General features: G+C 41.5%; 3 protein-coding genes across 4 annotated transcripts in view; 1 reads left to right on the forward strand and 2 right to left on the reverse strand.

The window, feature by feature from the left end:
• ical1 (islet cell autoantigen 1-like) overlaps window positions 1-3,444 on the forward strand; it is a 16,665-nt gene extending 13,221 nt beyond the window's left edge. For both annotated transcript variants that reach the window (XM_051943373.1, XM_051943372.1), the window contains one exon: window positions 381-3,444. In XM_051943373.1, coding sequence (XP_051799333.1) covers window positions 381-496 — 116 coding nt within the window. In that variant the 3' untranslated portion in view covers window positions 497-3,444. The remainder of the gene's footprint in view (window positions 1-380) is intronic.
• On the reverse strand, window positions 3,224-14,674 carry fam117ba (family with sequence similarity 117 member Ba; the record flags this gene model as incomplete). Its single annotated transcript, XM_051942362.1, has 8 exons — window positions 3,224-6,991; window positions 8,053-8,173; window positions 8,266-8,473; window positions 8,702-8,845; window positions 9,891-10,001; window positions 10,105-10,188; window positions 11,551-11,786; window positions 14,533-14,674. Coding segments are annotated over 8 exons (1,272 nt in total), but the record flags the coding sequence as incomplete, so codon positions are not given.
• Window positions 14,675-17,086: 2,412 nt separating this feature from the next.
• Window positions 17,087-19,536, reverse strand: part of LOC110956471 (bone morphogenetic protein receptor type-2) — a 47,451-nt gene continuing 45,001 nt past the window's right edge. Inside the window, exon 13 of the mRNA XM_022201980.2 lies at window positions 17,087-18,926. Coding sequence (XP_022057672.1) covers window positions 18,673-18,926 — 254 coding nt within the window. The 3' untranslated portion in view covers window positions 17,087-18,672. The remainder of the gene's footprint in view (window positions 18,927-19,536) is intronic.

Genomic DNA, 19,536 nt, shown 5'->3' on the forward strand with positions numbered 1-19,536 from the left:
ACCGTGGCTGTATTTGTGTTTGGGTCGAAACCAGCTCAGTTTAGTTGGTGATGGTCGAAGGAAGAGTCACGCTTTGTAGCGTGTGAATTAGCGTCCGTGTCTCTTCTTTTCCTTCATGTTTCATTTACAACCAGATAAGATGTGCAAGAGCCAACACAAAACAATCCCACTACAGCTCGTTAGCCCATGCTGAAATGAAACAAGCGCGCATAGCTCAAGAAAATGATGTACAGTGTTGGATTTTTGCAGATATCTAACAGATGCTTGGGGAAAAAGGGCCATTGCTAAAAGGCTAACGGATGTTTCTGTTCACCACATGTTACAGTTACAGTTTTGAAAAGCACCTACCTTTGTACTAATGTGTTTGTGTGTTCGTGTAGCTGCTCAAGGAGGATCCAAAGACATGTCTGCGTGGTTCAACCTGTTTGCAGACTTGGACCCTCTTTCCAACCCTGACGCCATCGGACGCTCTGCGGATGAGCTGCTCAACGCCTGAAGTGAGCGTGTTCGTGTGTGTGTGTCAGTCAGTGTATGTTTTCACTCCAAGGATCTGGATTTTTGCAACACCACACACACACACACAGATATGCGTCCACATTTCTGTTATCAGGAGGGATGTGTACATAAACACGCTTTATATTTGTGTTACACTGGAAGATGATGTTTTACACTGGAAGCAGGAAAACGCTGTCAGGTGAGATGATTGTTGAACTCTCCTCCGTGGCACTGCAAAAGACTGTTAACACTAATCATGAAGCCACCGACTGATGCACACAGCAAACCCTGACGTGGTTTCTGTTACCTGTTCATTTACTGCAGCTTCTGTCAGGCGGTAAGAGGAAATGTTTTGGATGGTGTCACGTTTTCTGTGTTTTCTCTACGTTTGGGTGTGTGTCTGTTTGCTGTGTGTACACTTTGAAAGGGACCCAGGATGGGATAAACGGTTCTGTTTGCTGCTTACGGTTGTTTATATGTCATAGCACAGTTGTCTCAAATGAGTGAAGGATGAAGTGAATGCATAAGATACGATGGGCCTGTATTTGCACACCAAAAGAACAGCGGCATTTGAAGATTCAGCTGCAACGAGAGTCTGTATCATGAAGCAAGATTATTATATTAACCAATTATCTCTGGGTTTATATCAGGTTTTCTGCCATCAAGAACCTGGCTCTCCTATAACCAGTGAATATCAACATGTTCTGCAGAGGCAGTAGCAACGTATTGGTGCATAATCAGATTTTATCTGCTATAGATTTGTGTCATTTAAGACAAAGCAGCTTTTTGCATTAATATTATTACTATTTTGAAATACGCTAAAGAGCAAGTTGCAGTACTTTGTGTGTAGCTGTTATATTGTGTCTGTGGCGCTGCAGCTAAAATCACAGAACGACAACTAATTCCACAGAGCTGACGCATAGAAAGACAGTTAACCAGACCAAAATCCACTAAAGCTACTTGCGCAGTGATAAAAAGTCGGCTAGCATAGCTAAAGACGGCTAACCGCAGAGGGAGATCGCTAGCTACTCAGCTAAAATCATAGACAGGTAGCTACACGGCAATAGAGAAACCTCTAACACAGCTAAAATCTTAGCGATGTCATACGAAGTCACAGAAAGACATGACTACACATTTAAATCATAGAAACGACTAATAACAATAGAAGAAAGACGGCTAACTATGCAGCTAAAGTCACAAACAGACAGCTAACCACATAGCTGAAGTCTCAGAAAGAGCTAGCTGCACAGCTAAAGTTATGAAAAAACCGCTAACCTCAAAGCTAAAGTCATAAACAGACAAATGTTTATCCAGTAATAGAGAGGATGATAACTGCACAAACAAATGTAGAAAGAAACTAACAGCAAGTCACAGAAAAACAGCTACTGGCGAAACTAGCAGCCTTAATGCTACGACTAGCATGCTAACTTGCTGACAGTGACATTGCCACCTTGTTTAACTTGCTCACAATCCTAATTTAACATGTTGGCACATTTAATTAAAAAAAAATAAGTGTAAGTGAGACTGACAGAAGTGCTGTTAGTTTTGCAACTGATGTCATTTTTACACTTAATCCTTACAAAAATATGAACCTCTGAAGCAAATTTCATGCTAATCTGTCAAATAGTTGCTCATTTGGAACCGAAATAGGGGACTGACTGACTGACTCACTTTGCCATCCCGGCAGTGGTTTATCCTCTCTGTAACTGTTTTGGTAAATAGTAAATCACCAGAATGTTCATATTCAGGACTTCATGTTGCATATTTCAGTACCGTTTTCATGCTTGTAATTGAGCCGATAGCCGCCTCTCAGTAGCCATCATCCAGGTTTTCCAAGGTTGGACATAATACAGACTCCTCTGGATAAATAACGAGATGATTTATGGATTGCTGTAATGCAACGTCGCCTTCTTATTCTTTCACGTGTGAGCCGTCCCTGGAAAGATGGTGTCACTTGACGTCAAATTCACACTGTGGAAACTCTTTTGTGACCCCAAGATTTTCCTCCAATTCATCCATCATTAACCCAGAATGCTTAATATTGTCTTTAGTCCCATCTGCCGTTTAAACTTTACAATCAGAAGTCAATGGCCAAGAAGAATGTGAGTAGGAGTTATTATTTTGTACTCAAAGGTGAAGGATTTTTATTATTATTGTTATCACCGTTGGGCTATTTAAGTCCTATGAATGTGCAAAGTAACAGAATCTGATGCATCAAAATGTATTTATTTTCAATTTATATTGCTATCACTGTTTGCAAAAACGTGTTTTTGTGCAGTATAGAGTATACAGATGAAAAGAAGACTAACACTATGAAGTAAACACTGTAAAATACTTGTCTATTTTTAGCCCTGTGTGTGTGAATGTGTGTGTGTTTGGATGGATCGTTTTAGAGGGAACACTGGAGAACTGTTACCATAGCATATTTTCATCCAACCGGATCGACATTTCTGAATGTTTATGGACACAGCTGGACCTTATGGAGAATCTGAGGGAAAACTCCGAGGTGTTGAGGTGTGAACGTGACGTCCGTGAGCTCAGTTACGATATTTGTGTGCCTGTAAAATCTCACTCGGTGCATCATTGGAAGTCCAGCAACTCGGAAAAGACGATTTTCTACAAGCTGCACATCAGTAAATCAGCTTTAGGGGGGCAAAACACACCCTCTTCTAATTATTGTTTATAATGCAATGTTTTGTGGCGGGAAAATTAGGAAGGAACACTCGTGTGTATTATACCGTTTACTCTTGATTTACATGCTTAAAATAAAAGAATGTATTTCTCAACTCAATCACAGATGCTTTTTTTTTTTTAAATTCAACTATGCCTTTTTATTTCACTCGAAGGGGTTTAACAGATGAAAACTTGGCAGTTCTGTTTCCAGTAGTTTGTCTCGTCTCAAACTCTTCCAAAATGCTGTTTATCCATGAAAAAAAAAAAAACACAAAAGCTTTGGATTAAACTTCTATTTCCACATGTATAACCTGCTCTTTTACTCTACTGTTTTTTGTAAACAGACGTCTAAAAACAATAAATCAGAACGTCGCTTTTGGTGTGTTTGTTTTCAGCATTTTGGAACCTTCATTTCTTTCATAGTTTAAATATTTTTTTTGTGTGTTTTTACTCCGAATCAGACCACCGAACAAATGACATCCACACTTCTCTCTACTTCTACTCTGCTACAGGTTTACATCATTCAGGATCTCCACTGTGTTGAGGCTACATGGACGACAGCAGCTGTTGGTTTTGCTCCCTCTTAGTAGTGTAGACTTTTAAGTGTGCACTGAAAAATTACTTTATATCTTCTTTTTTTTCTCTTGTATCCTATTCTCTACAACCTGAGATGGATGATGTAATCTATTCTCGATTTTAAAATTCTCTGAAGACCCAATTACTCTCCTTGTCCGATAAATAAATACAATATTATTCACAATAATGACACATGTAGTAATTCACAGTACTTGGTGGAGGAAGAGGAGGGTGAGGAGGAAGGTGAGGGGGGGGTCATATGGTACACTTGTTGACTCATTTAGATACATATCTTTGTCAGCCGATAATACAAACACGGTGTGCCTCTGTATTTACAAATCCGGTACATTCCTATCCCACCGTAGCAGGCACAGTCAAGTAGTAATGACGCATAACGGCAACACAGGAGGATGGAGCGGAGCGTGGAGAGGGTTAGCTGGCCTGAAAACTACACCGAGAGTCTTCACGCTGCTACCTAAAACTAGACTGTCTGGTTTAAAATAATTTTAAAAACGAAGCCCTGAAAACCTGGTTTTCGGATCGCCTGTTTGCTGCAATGTTTGGACATTTTTGGTCATTCCACATCAGGGATTTTTTTCGTGTTTTCCTGCATTTGTCGCTGGGCTGAAGCAGGTATTTTATTTCTACACATTTAGCTGTTACTATTGGTTGCTTGGTTAGTAAATTTGGCCACTTGGGGGCAGCAGAAACACATGTCACAAGTGTTTTTTCCACATCTAAGTGTGATATTCACTCTCCTTTAGGTGTGGTCCTTCAGCCAATAAGACAATCACCAGCTAGTTACTCCGCCAAGGAATGCGTCGGAGTTATGTGACGGTCAGGTACGTTTGTCTGTCTGTCTGTCTGTTAGCAACATTACACAAAAACGACTTAACGGATTTGGATAAAATTTTAAGGGAAGGTCAGAAATGAAACAAGGACCATGTGATTAGATTGCGGTGCTGATCAGATTTTTTCCCACTGAAAACAGTTGGTAATAACACCGAAACAATGACTTGAAAATTACTAAAAAGCTCAGTAGAAGACTGCAAAGTCCTTAATAGCTACAATCAACATCTTTCACATCTGATTCCTTGTTGATTAAAGCAGCTTTAAGGTTTCAAAGGGAAACAGGTTTTCAGGAGCTTATTTGCTTACTGGGAATGTGGCCAAAGACTTGTACAGTTATTAGGAATGTAGGAGCCAATGAGCTCTATTTATTATAAATAGGAACCAATCTTTGTCCGGGCAGGTGTTCCGCCCGGAAGGAAAAAACAGTTTTGACCGCCGTTGAAGCCGCCGCTGAAAAGCCGGTAACAATGAATTGTTTGTTTTAGATTAAAGCTGTTGGACTATACTTATTTGGAGTAATAAACGCAGATTATTGGAACAGCAAGTATTGGTCTCGGCTCTCTTCATCAGACGCGGTAAAGTTGTCGGCGTGTCAACTATATAAATCCTGGTGAAGCACCTCAGGGGCTTCAAGCATTGGCTTAGCCTCTACAAGGAATATACATTACCCTTCAAATGTTTGGGGTCATCTAGACAGTTTCATGTTTTCCACACTTTTATCCATGCGCTAACATAACTGCACAAGGGTTTTCTAATCATCAATGAGCCTTTCAACACCGTTAGCTAACACAATGTAGCATTAGAACACAGGAGTGATGGTTGCTGGAAATGTTCCTCTGTACCCCTATGGAGATATTCCAGTAAACATTTCCTGCTAGAATAGTCATTTACCACATTAACAATGTCTACACTGGATTTATCATTCATTTAATGTCATCTTCACTGAAAAAAATGTATTTCTTCCAAAAATTACATTCTTGAGTGACCCCAAACTTTTGAGCAGTAGTGTACATTCACTGAAGCTTGTAGAATTAAAGAATAAAATGTTGGTATTGAGTTCTTCAGTGTAGTATTTGGGCTCGCTAGCCTCTCCATGTTCGGGCCCCGGCCAGCCAGGGGCAGCCCGTCCACGCTGAGGACGGGCTGCCCCTTCTGGATGCATTTCACAACAACACAAGCTGAGCAAGACAGAAGGAAAATCAAGCGTCGTAGTGACAGTGAGGGAAAGAAAAGGAGGGAAAGAGCTGGGAGAAGAAGTGACGGTGGCGGAGTAAAGAAAAGGCTGGCGCTTGGGAAGGAGGGGGCAAGCAGACACAGGTTGAACACGCTGCACACATCATAGCCCTGGCCTGCGTTTCCCTTAGATACACACCGTCCGGCAGGGACAGGTCACTGCTACCAGGTAGAGGAACGAAGGCATCAGCTTGAACCAGTTTACATGCTAGTAAAAGCATCAAACAGACATCTGGAGGTGGTCTGGATACGTGCTTAGTTGTATTTTTTCCTGCCTGGCCTTGCCTTTCTAGTATGTACCTACTGCCACCACAGTGCACAGACCATAATATGCGTCGGAGCACTATGCCGGTTTAGGGAAACTGAGCGGTCTAAAATATCAGGCACATTTTTTTAACTTCTCCTTTTCACGACCCTTCAAGTTTTGCTACGATATATTTGGCAGCACCAAAATGAGCCTCCGTGGTCAATCTCGTGGTCGCCAAGGAAACCAGCAGCCTTTTTTTTTTTTTTTTTTTGTCGTCGTAATGGAAGGCATATTTCATATCAAGATAAATAACTACAGATAGAAAAGAGATGTCCGTGGAAAGGCGCCATGGTATAATACGATGAAATAAAAGAGTCAAGTCCTTACGCCCTTTCTCCTCCTAAAAACACGAACGTAAACCAGCACTAAAGTTAGAAGAAAGCGATGAAATGTTAGCTGCTAACACCTGCTCAGGGCTGCAGGACTCTCACGTTGTAATCGTCTGAGGAGGAGAGGCAGTGGGAAGCGCTTTTTGAAGAAGATAAGGACATCAGAGAGAGCTTAGCTGGCATGCTGAAGGCATTTCTTTTTTTTTTTTTTTCATTTTGGAGCAAAAAGGGTTGTTTCCTCGAATGCTTTCTGATTTCGTTGGTTGTTTTCGGGGACTGGGGGGGGCGGGGGAGGGGGCATCAGAAGCTCTCCGGCTCCTCCAAGAGGCAGGGCTGGGTGGACAGAGGCACGAGGGACGGGGACAGGCTTCGGAGCCCCACCCCGGGGCGAAAGTTGAGGTCCGGGGCGGGGAGTAAGGGCTTGAGGATGCTGACGAGGCAGAAGGCAGAGCCGCTGTTGGGGATGAAGTTGACCTTGTTGCGGTCGGGACACAGGAAGGGAGGGATCTCCTGCAGAGGTTTGGGCCTGGAAGCGCAAGCAGAGACGCAGTTAGCCTTCAGAAGAAACCCTCTGTGTCACACTTTGGTATGAAAATGTTTGCCAAGTCCTTTGTGGTAGCTGTCAACAAATTCCACAGAAAGACAAACGATGATACTCCGTCTGTGGCGTTCAGATTCAGGTTCAAAGGTTCGTACAGAAGATGTCGCTAATATGTAGTTTAATCACAAAGTTTTGACTTAACCCTCGTGTCTTCATACAGGTCAAAATTGACAAGTTTTAAAATTTGAGAATGTGGGAAAAAAATTATTTTCACAGTGAAACATTTTCAACATTTTTGGGGATTTTTTTGAACATTTTTTTGGTGGGGAAAAAAAAAGAAATGTTATAAATGTTTCTTGAAGAACATTCACATAAAAATCAACCAAAATCCAGCGAAATTCGCTGGATTTTGGTTGATTTTTATGTGAATGTTCTTCAAGAAAATATTAGAAGTTTTCCTGAAATATGTGTAATCATTTTAGATATTTTTAGGATTTTTTTTGGAAGATTTTTATTAATTTTTTTGAAAATATTTACAAGAATTTTCTTCCCAAATTTAGGGGATTTTTTTAAAAATAAAATAAAAAAAATTCGAAGGAATAATTTTTTGTGAATGTTAAGAGAATATTAGAAGTTTTACTGAATATGTAATCACTTTAGATATTTTTATGATTTTTTTGTAAGATTTTTACTCATTTTTTGAAAATACTTACAAGAATTTTCTTGCCAAATTTTTTTTAAATAAAACTTTTAAGGGAAACGTTTAAGGAATAATTGGAATTTTCTTCCTGAAGGTTCTGCAAATGTTCATAAATTTGGCTAATTTTTTTGCGGAATTTTTGGATTTTTTAAGACAAAGAAACAAGAATTTTCGGTGCCCAAAGATGAGGACAACAGGAGAGTTTTTTTTTTTCGTGTTGGTTGCCGCACAAGGCACAGAACATCATCCTTAATTAGGAGTAGCGACAGTTCACGTCCACCCAAGTCCGCTATTTTTCAGATTTAGTTTTCCGATTAATTTTGCGCATTTCAGCGATTCTACTCACATGGACTCCTCGATCACTTTGACCTTCTCGCAGCCCTCTGGAGGTTCTCTCTTGAACATGTAGCTGTTGTTGGGTCTGGGAGAGGCGGCGTATTTAGGCAGCGGGGAGCAGGGGCCCAGCTCTGTGGGGGGGGACAGGGTGGGCGGGAGGTTAGCAACACGTCAGGCGGTTGTTTATATATCCGTCACGGTGCTACACGAGCGTATCGGTCACCTTTGTCCTCGTAGGGGCTGCCTCCACCCGTGTCGTTGAGGACAGTGAGGTAGGAGGGTGAGATGGAGTCGGGACGGCTGCTGCAGTTGCTATGGTTACCGCTCAGGCCGCCCCCCGAGGGAGTTTGTGTGTCGATGCTGCGGGTGCTGCTGCTGCGCTGTGGGGGGACGGGTGGGGGTGCACGGTGTCCATCTGGGACATCCTGTGGCTGTCACACACACACACACACACACACACACACACACACACACACACACACACACACACACACACACACACACACACACACACAAATGAGGTCAGGAAAACACTGCTGCCTTAATCCCCAATCTCTCTCTCTCTCTAAAAAAAAAAAAAAGCCCTTGAATGTTAATTGAGCGCGGCACACAGCTAAACAGCCAACAACGCGTTTAATCTCTCGTTGGGTTCGACTCACAACGATGGTCTCGTCCTTCTCGGGGGTGTCTCGGATGATGATGCGTTCGATCTCCTGGTTGAGGCCCTCCACGCTGTTTCGGAACCGAGGGGCCGACGACTTGGAGATGGGGATGGGGATCAGGATGGTCTTGGGCATGGGCGACTGCAAAAACAGGCAGGACACGGACAAATTAGCGCTCAAGTCAGATTCTGCTCGTGGATGTTGCACTTTGACTCGGATTTAGTTGCAGCGGCGGTTAGAAAATCAGCGAAAATATCCACAAGTCTCTGAGTCGTTCAGTCAAAATACAGGCAAAGAGTAATAATCTTTCTTGTGCAGCTTTGACGCCGTTATTGTGCTGCTGTCTGTAAAACTAACAACATCTGGATTATACGATGACACATCAGTGGGTAAATGTCAGCCACGGATCAACCTAAAATTCTGCCGTATCGAAAAGATTTCTGCATCCTGCAGCAGAGGGGGCATGTAAATAACTATTAAGTAGAGAAAGCTGCTGAGGTTATAACTAAACACAACCGCATGGATTAAATAAAGCCCCTCCTCAATCCTCCATGTGTCCTTGGGCAAGACGCTGAACCCTGAGCACCATGCATGTGCGCAAATATGTGTAAAAAAAAATACTGTAAGGCGCTCTGCAGATCCCAGCTGGGGTTATAAAGGTGCAGCCATTTGTGTAACATTGCACAGAATATTTATTCATGTGTATTTCTGCACCAGTGCTTTGCCCACCAGTGATAAGAAATAAAAATTCAATCACAGAGACAGACTTTGACGAGCAAAACCTGAAGTGATGCACCTCTCTGTCGCATTAATTTGCGTACGTCAGTGTGTTTCTGCCAGCTGAGGGTTCTGTACGGCCGTGAATGAACGAGTCAAAGGCAGTGTGCGTGATCCTTTTCTTTGTCTAACGAGGAGGTCCAGAAAGAAGGACGGCTGCGCTCCAGCAGACTCCACAGGGAGCGCATTAGCAGCCCTGCTACACCACCACACACTGTAGCATGCCGGCAGAGAAAGAGGCCAGTTTAAGCGCCTTTGCATACACCCCGCCTCACATTTTGAACTATCTGGAGACGCACACACACGCCAGCGCTAAACAAGGACACAAGGAAAAGTGGGGCGTCCTCGAAACCCTCCAGACCCGACCTAGTTCCTCTCAGACACACACTCCCTCGTGTCGATCGATCACCTGCGACTGGATGATGGTGTGGCTGCCATTGAACGGCGACTTGCGCTCTTTGTCCCTCCGATGGCGGCTGCTGCGTTTGCTGCGCTGGAGCTGCTGACGCAATTTGGCAATCTGGAGGAGATACACGCAGACGTTAAAAGTAACGGTGGAGCAAATAGCGGAGACTGCCTCACAATGGTGGCGATTTAGGCGAAAAGTCAGGGAAGAAACGGACCTCCTTGAGCTGGTCGGTGCTCCCACAGGAGGCCGAGCGTTTGTGAGAGCCCCTCCTCCTCTCATCTGCCCAGGCCCTGGGGGTCTGACACACACAAAAATAAAACATAATAATGCAAGAGGAAACATAGGCAGGACCAAAAAATCAAGAACGGCGAAAAAAATGCTAATTCAGTTCCTTTAACAACTGAAATTAACCCTCAGAATTGTTCTTGTCGTTCTTTAAATGGTCAGAAAAGACATGAAAATGCAAAGATTTCTGACAGACTCATTGCCATTAAAGCATCACTCTGGGTTCTTATGGGAGCTTAAAGAAATGTCTTGTCGTAAGCGTTTGATTTGTTCAAAGGTCACGGCAAAGCGGCACGATGATGCAACAGTCGGCAACCTCTTACTCTTTCTCTTGCGCTGCCGATCAGAAGTCTGGGGTCACTCAGGCAATTCCATGTTTACACACTTTTATCCATGTGCTAACATAACTGCACGAGGGTTTTCCAATCATCAATGAGCCTTTCAACAGCATTAGCTAACACAATGTAGCATTAGAACACAGGAGTGATGGTTGCTGGAAATGTTCCTCTGTACCCCTATGGAGATATTCCATTAACCCTCGTGTCATCCTGGGGGTCAAAACTGACCCGTTTTAACGTTTGAAAATGTGAAACTTCTGATGTCCGCATTTTCAATATTTTTGGAAGGTTTTTGATCATTTTTTGGTGGAAAAATAGAAATGTTAAAAATATTTCTTAAGAACATTCACAGAAAAAATCAACCAAAATCCAGCGAATTTCGCTGGATTTTGGTTGATTTTTTGTGAATGTTCTTAAATAAAATATTCTAAGTTTTACTGATATATATGTAATCACTTTAGATATTTTTAGGATTTTTTTTGGAATTTTTTTACTCATTTTTTGAAAATATTTGCAAGAATATTTACAGAAAATTATTTTTTTAAAGAAAACTTTTAAGGGAAACTTATTGAAATTTTCTTGAAGATTTTTTGCAAATTTTCAGAAATTTGGGCAATTTTTTTGCTGAATTTTTGGATTTTTTTCAGACAAGGAAACAATATTTTTTGGTGCCTATTCTTCATATTTATTCTTCATCCTACTCCTGTTCTTGTACATGGGATGTGTGTATTCTGTGCTGTATAAATTGTATCCATTTGTTGATTTTTCATGCATTACCATGGAAAAGAATAAATGAAATGAAATGAAATGTAAATGAGGACAACAGGAGGGTTAAACATTTCCAGCTAGAATAGTTATTTACCACATTAACTATGTCTAGACTGGATTTATGATTCATTTAATGTCATCTATATTGAAAAAAAATGCTTTTATTTAAAAAAAAGGACATTTCTAAGTGACCCTGACCTTCTGAGTTGACACTAATGTTCATCGTTTGTACGCCGTCCGCTAACACACATTACCGTCGCTGTACTCACCTGCGTCGCTTTGTCCCTCATGTAGGGAATGTGCTGTTGCTGGCTGTCGTCCTGAGGCCAGGGACCTGTCAGGTGAGAGCCAGCGAGCGCGCCCTGTGAGGGCCACAGCTGGACGCGATGGCGGGAGACCGAGAGGAGAATGAGGAGCTGAGCGCTCAGAGGGGGAGGAGGGGGAGGCTGGAGGATGTGGAGGCGAACCGCAGAGAGATGTGGGAGGTTAAGGCCACAGAGGCGGTCTGAGGGGGAAGCAGAAAGGGAAGGGGGGGGGAGGGTGTTTGTCAACAACACACAGTAAACATGTCAACAAATCAACAGACACACAGCTGGCCTGCAGGATAAGCTCATGGCTGTCTAGGTTTGTGTTTGTTTACATTTGAGCGTGTGCGTCTCGTCAGACTGATGGTAATCCGTCCGTGCTGGTCAGAGCGGATATCCCCCCCCCGGCTAAGTCTCCCACAGCCCCCGGTTAATGGCATTAAAGCAGCTTACAGTAGAAAGGAGTGAGGGCAGGTAGCTGCTGCCCACTGGCCCTGATTCAGAGCTGCATGCTCAGCACCGCTCCACCGATACCGGCCAGCAAAGTTTGATGTCAGTTTCAGATTTGCATGACTGAGAAAATCCTCCTGAGGTTAGTAAATCATGAAACAATTGCTGACTACTTCCTATGTAAAGCTAAACTACCTTTAATTATGTATTTTAAAGGCCTACAGTGCATTTACTGAATGAAATAAAAGCACTAAAACTCGCTTTTGATTAAAAAAAGCCACTGTGATAGGGTTAGTATTACGTGGTAGAACCATCCAGGACTGCAATACGTGCAAATAAAATCATCTTTAGTTTGTTCTAGCAAATACTTCAGTTATTAGTCCTGCAGAGAGGCCTATTTCTAAACCTGTAATAAAACTATGGAAGAAACTAAATGCACAATTGCAAAACAAGATGGCTAAGTCTAAATAACTTCAGTTAATAGAATAGTGTTTATTGTGATTGTAGACAAAAAAATTGGTGAATTGAGGCACGTTGTGACACATTTTAGCTTCAGCTGTTGTGAATTTTATATATATTGTATATTACTGGATATGTTAATTGCCATTTCAATAATATTTCAAGCACATTTTCAGTCCAAATACCCATGTTAGCTAGCATTAGCCACCATTAGCTATCTTCTTACTTTATGTCCCAAAGTGTCATAATCTGTAATTCACCATGAGGACTTTTTGTCAGATTGGTGCAGTGTAAAGTCAGTGTTAAATCAAACAAAACAAATCATAATTATTAATGTTAAAACTGAGGGTTTTATAGATGCTCATCTGCCATGCCGGTGTACCAGACAGAGCAGTGCATGAACACACTAGAGATTCTTCTCTGATGCAGCTCACAGGATGACTCCATCGATTTTTTATTTTTTTTTGCATTTTACGCTCCAAATGGATCCTGAATGCAACATGTATCTGCACATAAAAACACGTAGCATTGACTGGCGGCGCGGGTCCTGGAGCTAAATTTGGCAGGGGCCTTGACCAGCGCACGTCGCTGTTGCTAGGCAACCGGGGGGGCTGACTGATCTTCATTAACACACAGCAGAATTTGTTTGTTTGTGTGTGTGTAAAAGGAGGTTTCAGCATCAGGGCTCCGCTGGGAAAATGCTTAGCCTGCTTTCCTTTGACTGCTGCGACCCGTACAGCGGTTTGTAAGCTGACAGCAGTAGTGGCAGCACAAACGGTGGTACAGAAGCTAAATACGGTTTTAGGTTATTGGTTTTGACCTCTTTAGAGACACAGAAATGTGACAGAAATTCATACATTGCCAGAACAAGACAACTTTAATGATCTGCTATAGGTAGAAGTTGACAGTCCAAGCAACAAAAATGGCATCTAAATCTAAAAATTCACAATATCCAAAAACCAAGTTTAACTTGTCGAGCTGATTCCTGTACACACAGACTGTTAAAACCACCACAGTGTGCTGGCCTCAGGAGCAAAACGACACAATTTTGCAGCAATTTTACACCCCTGAACGCCTCACAACATGCTTAACACCCTTTTACTACCCGTGTGCAGTTACCCCTCCTGTTGTCTTCATTTACAGGCACCAAAAAATATTGTTTCCTTGTCTGAAAAAATCCAAAAATTCAGCAAAAAAATTCCCCAAATTTCTGAAAATTTGCAAAACCTTTAGGAAGAAAATTCCAATAATTCCTTAAAAGTTTCCCATAAAAGTTTTACTTAAAAAAAATTTAAAAAAAAATTGGCAAGAAAATTAAAAAAAAAAGTATTTTCAAAAAATGAGTAAAAATCTTCCAAAAAAAAAAATCCTAAAAATATCTAAAGTGATTACGTATACATCAGTAAAACTTCTAATATTCTCTTAAGAACATTCACAAAAAATCAGATTTTTTTGGTGAATATTCTTAAACATTTCTAACATTTCTTTTTGTTTTTCACCAAAAAATTCCCAAAAATGTTGAAAATGTGGACATCAGAAGTTTCACTGTGAAAATATTTTTTTTCTCCCACATTTTCAAACTTTAAAACGTCAGTTTTGACCTGCAGGACAACAGGAGGGTTAACTAAACCGTGCAATATGCTTCTGTTTAGCTAAAGTGCCCATATTTACATTAAATTGTATCAACTTGCGGCACTATTTTGAGCCTTTGCATCTAAATATCATGCAATAAAAGTCCAAAAACACTTTAAAAACCACAGATTTGTAGGCAATCTCTCATTTGACACCTGCACAAAATGATTTAAGTGAGTGTGTGCATGCATTTTGTATTCAATGCTGCACAGTTTTGATAAATAAACATCACTGCATTCATCATGCACAATGCAGCTCCATTCTTGTTTACTCGGATCATGCACATATATCACCCCCCCCCCCCCCCATCCCATCATCACACCATAGCACACTCCTCAGTGTGACTTTACAGCATCATTCACAGTCATTATCCTGCTGTTAAATGGAGAAAAAACACACGCTCACCTGCAGAAATGTGCTCTAGGTGCGCTGCATGCGGAGGGGCATGGAGCTCCTCAGCAGCCCAGCCCCTGGCGGTGCTCGAAGATGCCAGCGAGGAGGACCGGGATATGGAGGCTACAAGTGGGGAAAGCCCTCTTTGACGGATTCAGGCAGACACCGAGGAGGAAAACACAAAAACGCGGGTACAGTATGTGTCCAAATGGGCGTTGCTGGCTGCTGCATTCGCACCCTGATTTCTCCTCGTCGTCGTCGTCGTCGTGGATGGATGTTTTTCTGTCCCGGCTGATGCGACACGCCAGCCTCCAACGGCTCCCCTGATCCGGTCGGAAAGAGCCACGATGAGCGGAGGGTGGAAACACAGCAGGATGTTGTTGTTTGCCCGGAGTGGAGTGTCGGAAAAACGACGGAAAAAAATAACAGAGGGACAAAAAAACAGAGAAGGGATAGAAAGAAGAAGGCGGTGATGCTGGGCTAGCCTCGGCTGAAACGACGGGAGAGGACCAGTGTGAAGGCGGCGGACATGAACAGCGCTAGTTCCGGTTGGTCTTGTCAAAATAAAATGTTGGCGCATGAGAGCTGATCAGTCAAATGGTACCTTAACTAGAAATGTGCATCTCTACAGGACAATATTAGATTAGATTCAACTTTATTGTCATTACACATGTGTAAGTACAGGTATCGAACTTAAAGAGATATATGTGAATGGATTGTGACAATGTACAGATGCTATAAATATACTGTACAGGTGGAATAAACATGCTATACTAATAAACATAAGATATGGATATAAGGATATAAATAAATTATATAGTCATAATATGAATGATACAAACATAATATATGGATATATATGAATGATATAGACAGAATAGATATAAGGATATATAGGAATGATATAGACACAACAAATATAATATTAGGATATATATGAATAATATAGACACAGTAGATATGATATAAGGATAGATTTGACTGATATAAACATAATATGAATGATATAGACATGATAGATATAATAATATATATGAATGATGTAAACACAATAGATTTAATATATTAGGATATATATGAGTGATATAGTCATAACATGCAGATTCAAGTAATATGCGTCTGATCTTAAAGCTCTGACAGTAAGACCAATAATATTTCAGTTCTGTATTTACACATTACATATTTTGAATTGAAAGCTTTTACTGACGGTGACCATTAACAGTTCTAGGATCAGGTAGTATTCTACAACAAAAGTAGTTAAAAAAAATCAGGAAATAAGGGATAAAATGATGATTATTAGCTCTATTTAACTCAAAAAGATCCTATCTGGGCACATTTAGTGAACTGGTGTAATAAAATAAAACAACACATATACAAAATATTTAAACTGCATTAATTCATCATGCTGTGAGGTGTTTTATTTTAAAGGCAAGACGTTGAACTTCCGTCACTGTCCTGGCTGGCTTTACGGGGCCGTGACGTAGCGCCCCAACGCTGCGCTGCTCGTGCTGATGCTGCAGTTGCTAGGGCGCGTGGAGCAGACGGCGGAGGCGAGCTGAGGTAAACAAGTTCACGGAGCTGAATGTCGCCCTCTTGTGTCTCCTTCAGCGCATTGTTCTGTGAAAACGACGACGGGAGTTTGTCGACAGGTAAAGTAAAAAAAAAAAAAAAACTGTTTCTCTCCGTTTCCGACACAGTTCAGCTAATTTAACCGAGAGACAGAACCGTTTCGTTACCGTTCGACGCCACCATCGTCTCACGTGTCTTAAAACAAATATGGCCGCCCGAAAGATAAGTGTAGTTTGTCCTTTTTTTTAATAGAGAGAATAAAAATTGTTTTACCATTTTAATTAGTAGTTGCCCAACACGTGAAAATGCAGGTTGCGCTGAAACCTGACAAATAAAACAGCCTTTTGGACTACTGTCTTCGAAGAACACTTGCACACTTGTTTCCAATTTTCTAATTACACAAACAACCGTTAAGTTTTTGTCTCCATGCCAAAGTTTGACTTGAAACATGCTTTTTCCCCTTTGAAATATGTTGTGTCTGTAATTACTTATACTGTTTCTCAGCAATTAATGTCAATTAATGGCCACCACTGCCATAAAACGGGTATTAAAGCTGCTAACGTCTTCATGTCTTCATTGGGATTTCAGCGCTTCATGACGACCTCCAGGTCATGAAGTTGGAAGGCTTCCTTGGCACCACTTCGGTCTTCGGTTCCTCTGCAGATTCCTGATGGGATTTAAGTCTAGACTCTCCAAAATGTTAGTATTATTTTCTGTTAACCATTTCTTGACACCAATTCTGTCAAGAGGAGTGGTCAAAGATACAACCAGAAGCTTGTGGGTTGCCACCAAAACCACCTAGTTGAGCATTTAACCAAATGTTAGCAATGCTGTATGTATATTTGTTGTTTTTCATAACAAAGACACGTTTTCAATCATTCAAAATTAGGTGTTATAGGAGTCATTGTCTTTCCAAATGTGTGTAAACTTCTGTTCACAACTGAATAATGCTTGGACTCCAAATTAGACGTGTTATTAGCATATATATACTCAGCAATTATTTCATACATTTATTGAGTTTTTTTCTTCCATATTGACTCGAAAATGTTTACAGAAACTGTACCAAGCAGACGCATAGCAATGGAATCAAAGGCCATGTCCATTGAATGCAAAACAGAATTCCATAAAAATGATGCAAATATTAATGCAATACACATACATGTGGGTTTTTTTTCATACAAATTACAGATTACAAAAACATAAATGAGATCTTTTCATATGCCCTGAAGCAACGCTGAAAATACAGAATGAGTACAATGGCATTTCAGCACGCCTGTACAGCGCTAGGCCCCCACAACTCTAACGTTTGCTGACATGAAGGAACACAACACGTGCACACTCACGCACACACACCGAATCAGTCACACAAACATCACGGGATGAGACAACGAGAAGCAGAAATAATATCCAGCGTGCTTCAGTGGGGTTTGGTTTTTGTTTTAAAGTCTCGTTTCTGATTTCAAACAGTATTCAAAGAGCAGAATCTGGGCTTTTTTTTTCTTTGTAGTGTTTCCGGTCTTTCGGTCGCACACGGAGACAGTCGAACACAAACAGTCCACAGTGAGGTCAGGTGATAGTGGTACAGCAATAGAGTCGGCCACTGTAACAGATCCCTCCGTAGGTTTGATTCTGGCGGTCGTAGAGTTTAAGAGACCCCCAGAGGTTGAGCCATTCCTGGTGTAACTGTGCAAGCAGAGAGCTTCCATGATAACCCATTTTTCCAGTCAGCTGGGATTGATTGTTAGTGTTTGCGTCCCCCTTTAAAGATAGTCCAGAGAAGAAGGAAAATAAAGGAGGATTGTCATCCGTTTTCTCCTCTCGAGCCGGGGGAGTGATAGTGTTCGGTGGATTGTTTACAAAACGATTGTGGCTATTCGTAAGTGCAACAGAGATTAACAAATACATCAAAATAATGACGAGATAAAAACAAAATAACGAAAGCAATAAAAACATTGAAAGCATCTAAAAGCTACATCCTATTGCACAATTAAAAAGTATGATACAAAAATGGATACATAGTGAAATAGACAAGAACTGGTATTGCATACAAATCAAGGAAATAAAAAAAAAGTCGTTTGTTCTGTCTTTAAGACCGTCAATTCTTTTACAGAGCCTCTCTCACGCTGCCCGATACAGCAAAGCGTGAGAGACGGAACGCTCCGAGTGTTGATTGTTTTTCGTCGCCTATTTAAGTTTAGAGACCAGCTTTTGTAGTGGTCGCAACAGACAGGACTTAAAAACACTGATTTTAGTCGGTTCAAAGTGCACATAGGGGGAAAAAAAAATTCCATTCGAAACATCACTATGTTCATGAGGATGAAACAAACCGACAGAAGGGGAGATTAATAAAAAAGTGGAAACAGAAGCAAATGAGAATGCTGCATAGCTGGATTCCATTTAAAGCAATGCCATCAGAAAGACACACAGGAGCGAGACAGACCTAATTACTGTACATGATCAGACTCGACTGTCCGCGACACACTCCATAGCTTCCTCTTGCTGATTCAGAGCAGAGAGCCCGACAGATACAAACCAAGTGCTCTCTTCTTGTTTTTTCCGTTTTTTTGTCGGGGGGGTCTGAGTTCACACGTGCGTGTCGCTGGGCTCGCTGGCCAAGCTGCCTCCCCGCAGGAAGATGGCCGAGCTGGACTTGGGCCGGTTCTGGCTGTGACCTTGACCCTGGGTGGACCCGTTGTTGTTGACCTCCGGCCCCCGGGTGTCCGTGGAGATGACCCACGTGGTCGGTCGCCACTTCTTGAGGGAATACGGAGTTTTGACGCGCTTCTTGATCTTATCTCCCGTCCCCAAGGCTCCATCGGGCTGCACCAGACTGTCGCCTACAAAAGAGGACGGAAAAGCGATGAGGCTGCTTGTTACACCAGTGAGTGTGAAAGCCCTGTAGGAGGCCATGCGAGGCTGTATGTCCTTAAAAAATCCTTACACAAGCTCTCCTTATCGTTACTAAGAAGACTTTACAGAAGCATAATCCTTTGAATATTTTTGATTCGTCATTGGGTCAATAAATGTTGTAAATGAAGTGGCAGAAATTCAAAGCACAATTTCCCAAAGCCCACAATTACTTCTACTAATGTTCTGTTGTACGTGACCAATCATTCAAAACCCAGACGGCAGACGAGGCAAACAGATGAGAAGCTGAAACCAGAGAATTCTGCCATTATTTTTAAAAAAAAATACAAATCTAATAGCTGCAGATTAATTTTCTGTCCCTCAGCTAGTTTAATTAAGAAGTCATTGCAGTCCTATAAACATGAGTCTCAATCTTTGTTTTTCTTTAAAAAACATCCAAAATCAAAGCAGCAAATGTAGAGATATTTGGATTTGTTGCCTCTAACCAAAAGGGCCAAACCAACTTTTATGTACACAGTTCTTCATAACTGCATTTAATATGTAAGACTTTTATCCATCATTTGACGGAACATAATCCAC

The sequence above is a fragment of the Acanthochromis polyacanthus genome, chromosome 22 (genome assembly GCF_021347895.1).
Source record: "Acanthochromis polyacanthus isolate Apoly-LR-REF ecotype Palm Island chromosome 22, KAUST_Apoly_ChrSc, whole genome shotgun sequence".
NCBI classification, from domain to species: Eukaryota; Metazoa; Chordata; class Actinopteri; family Pomacentridae; genus Acanthochromis; species Acanthochromis polyacanthus.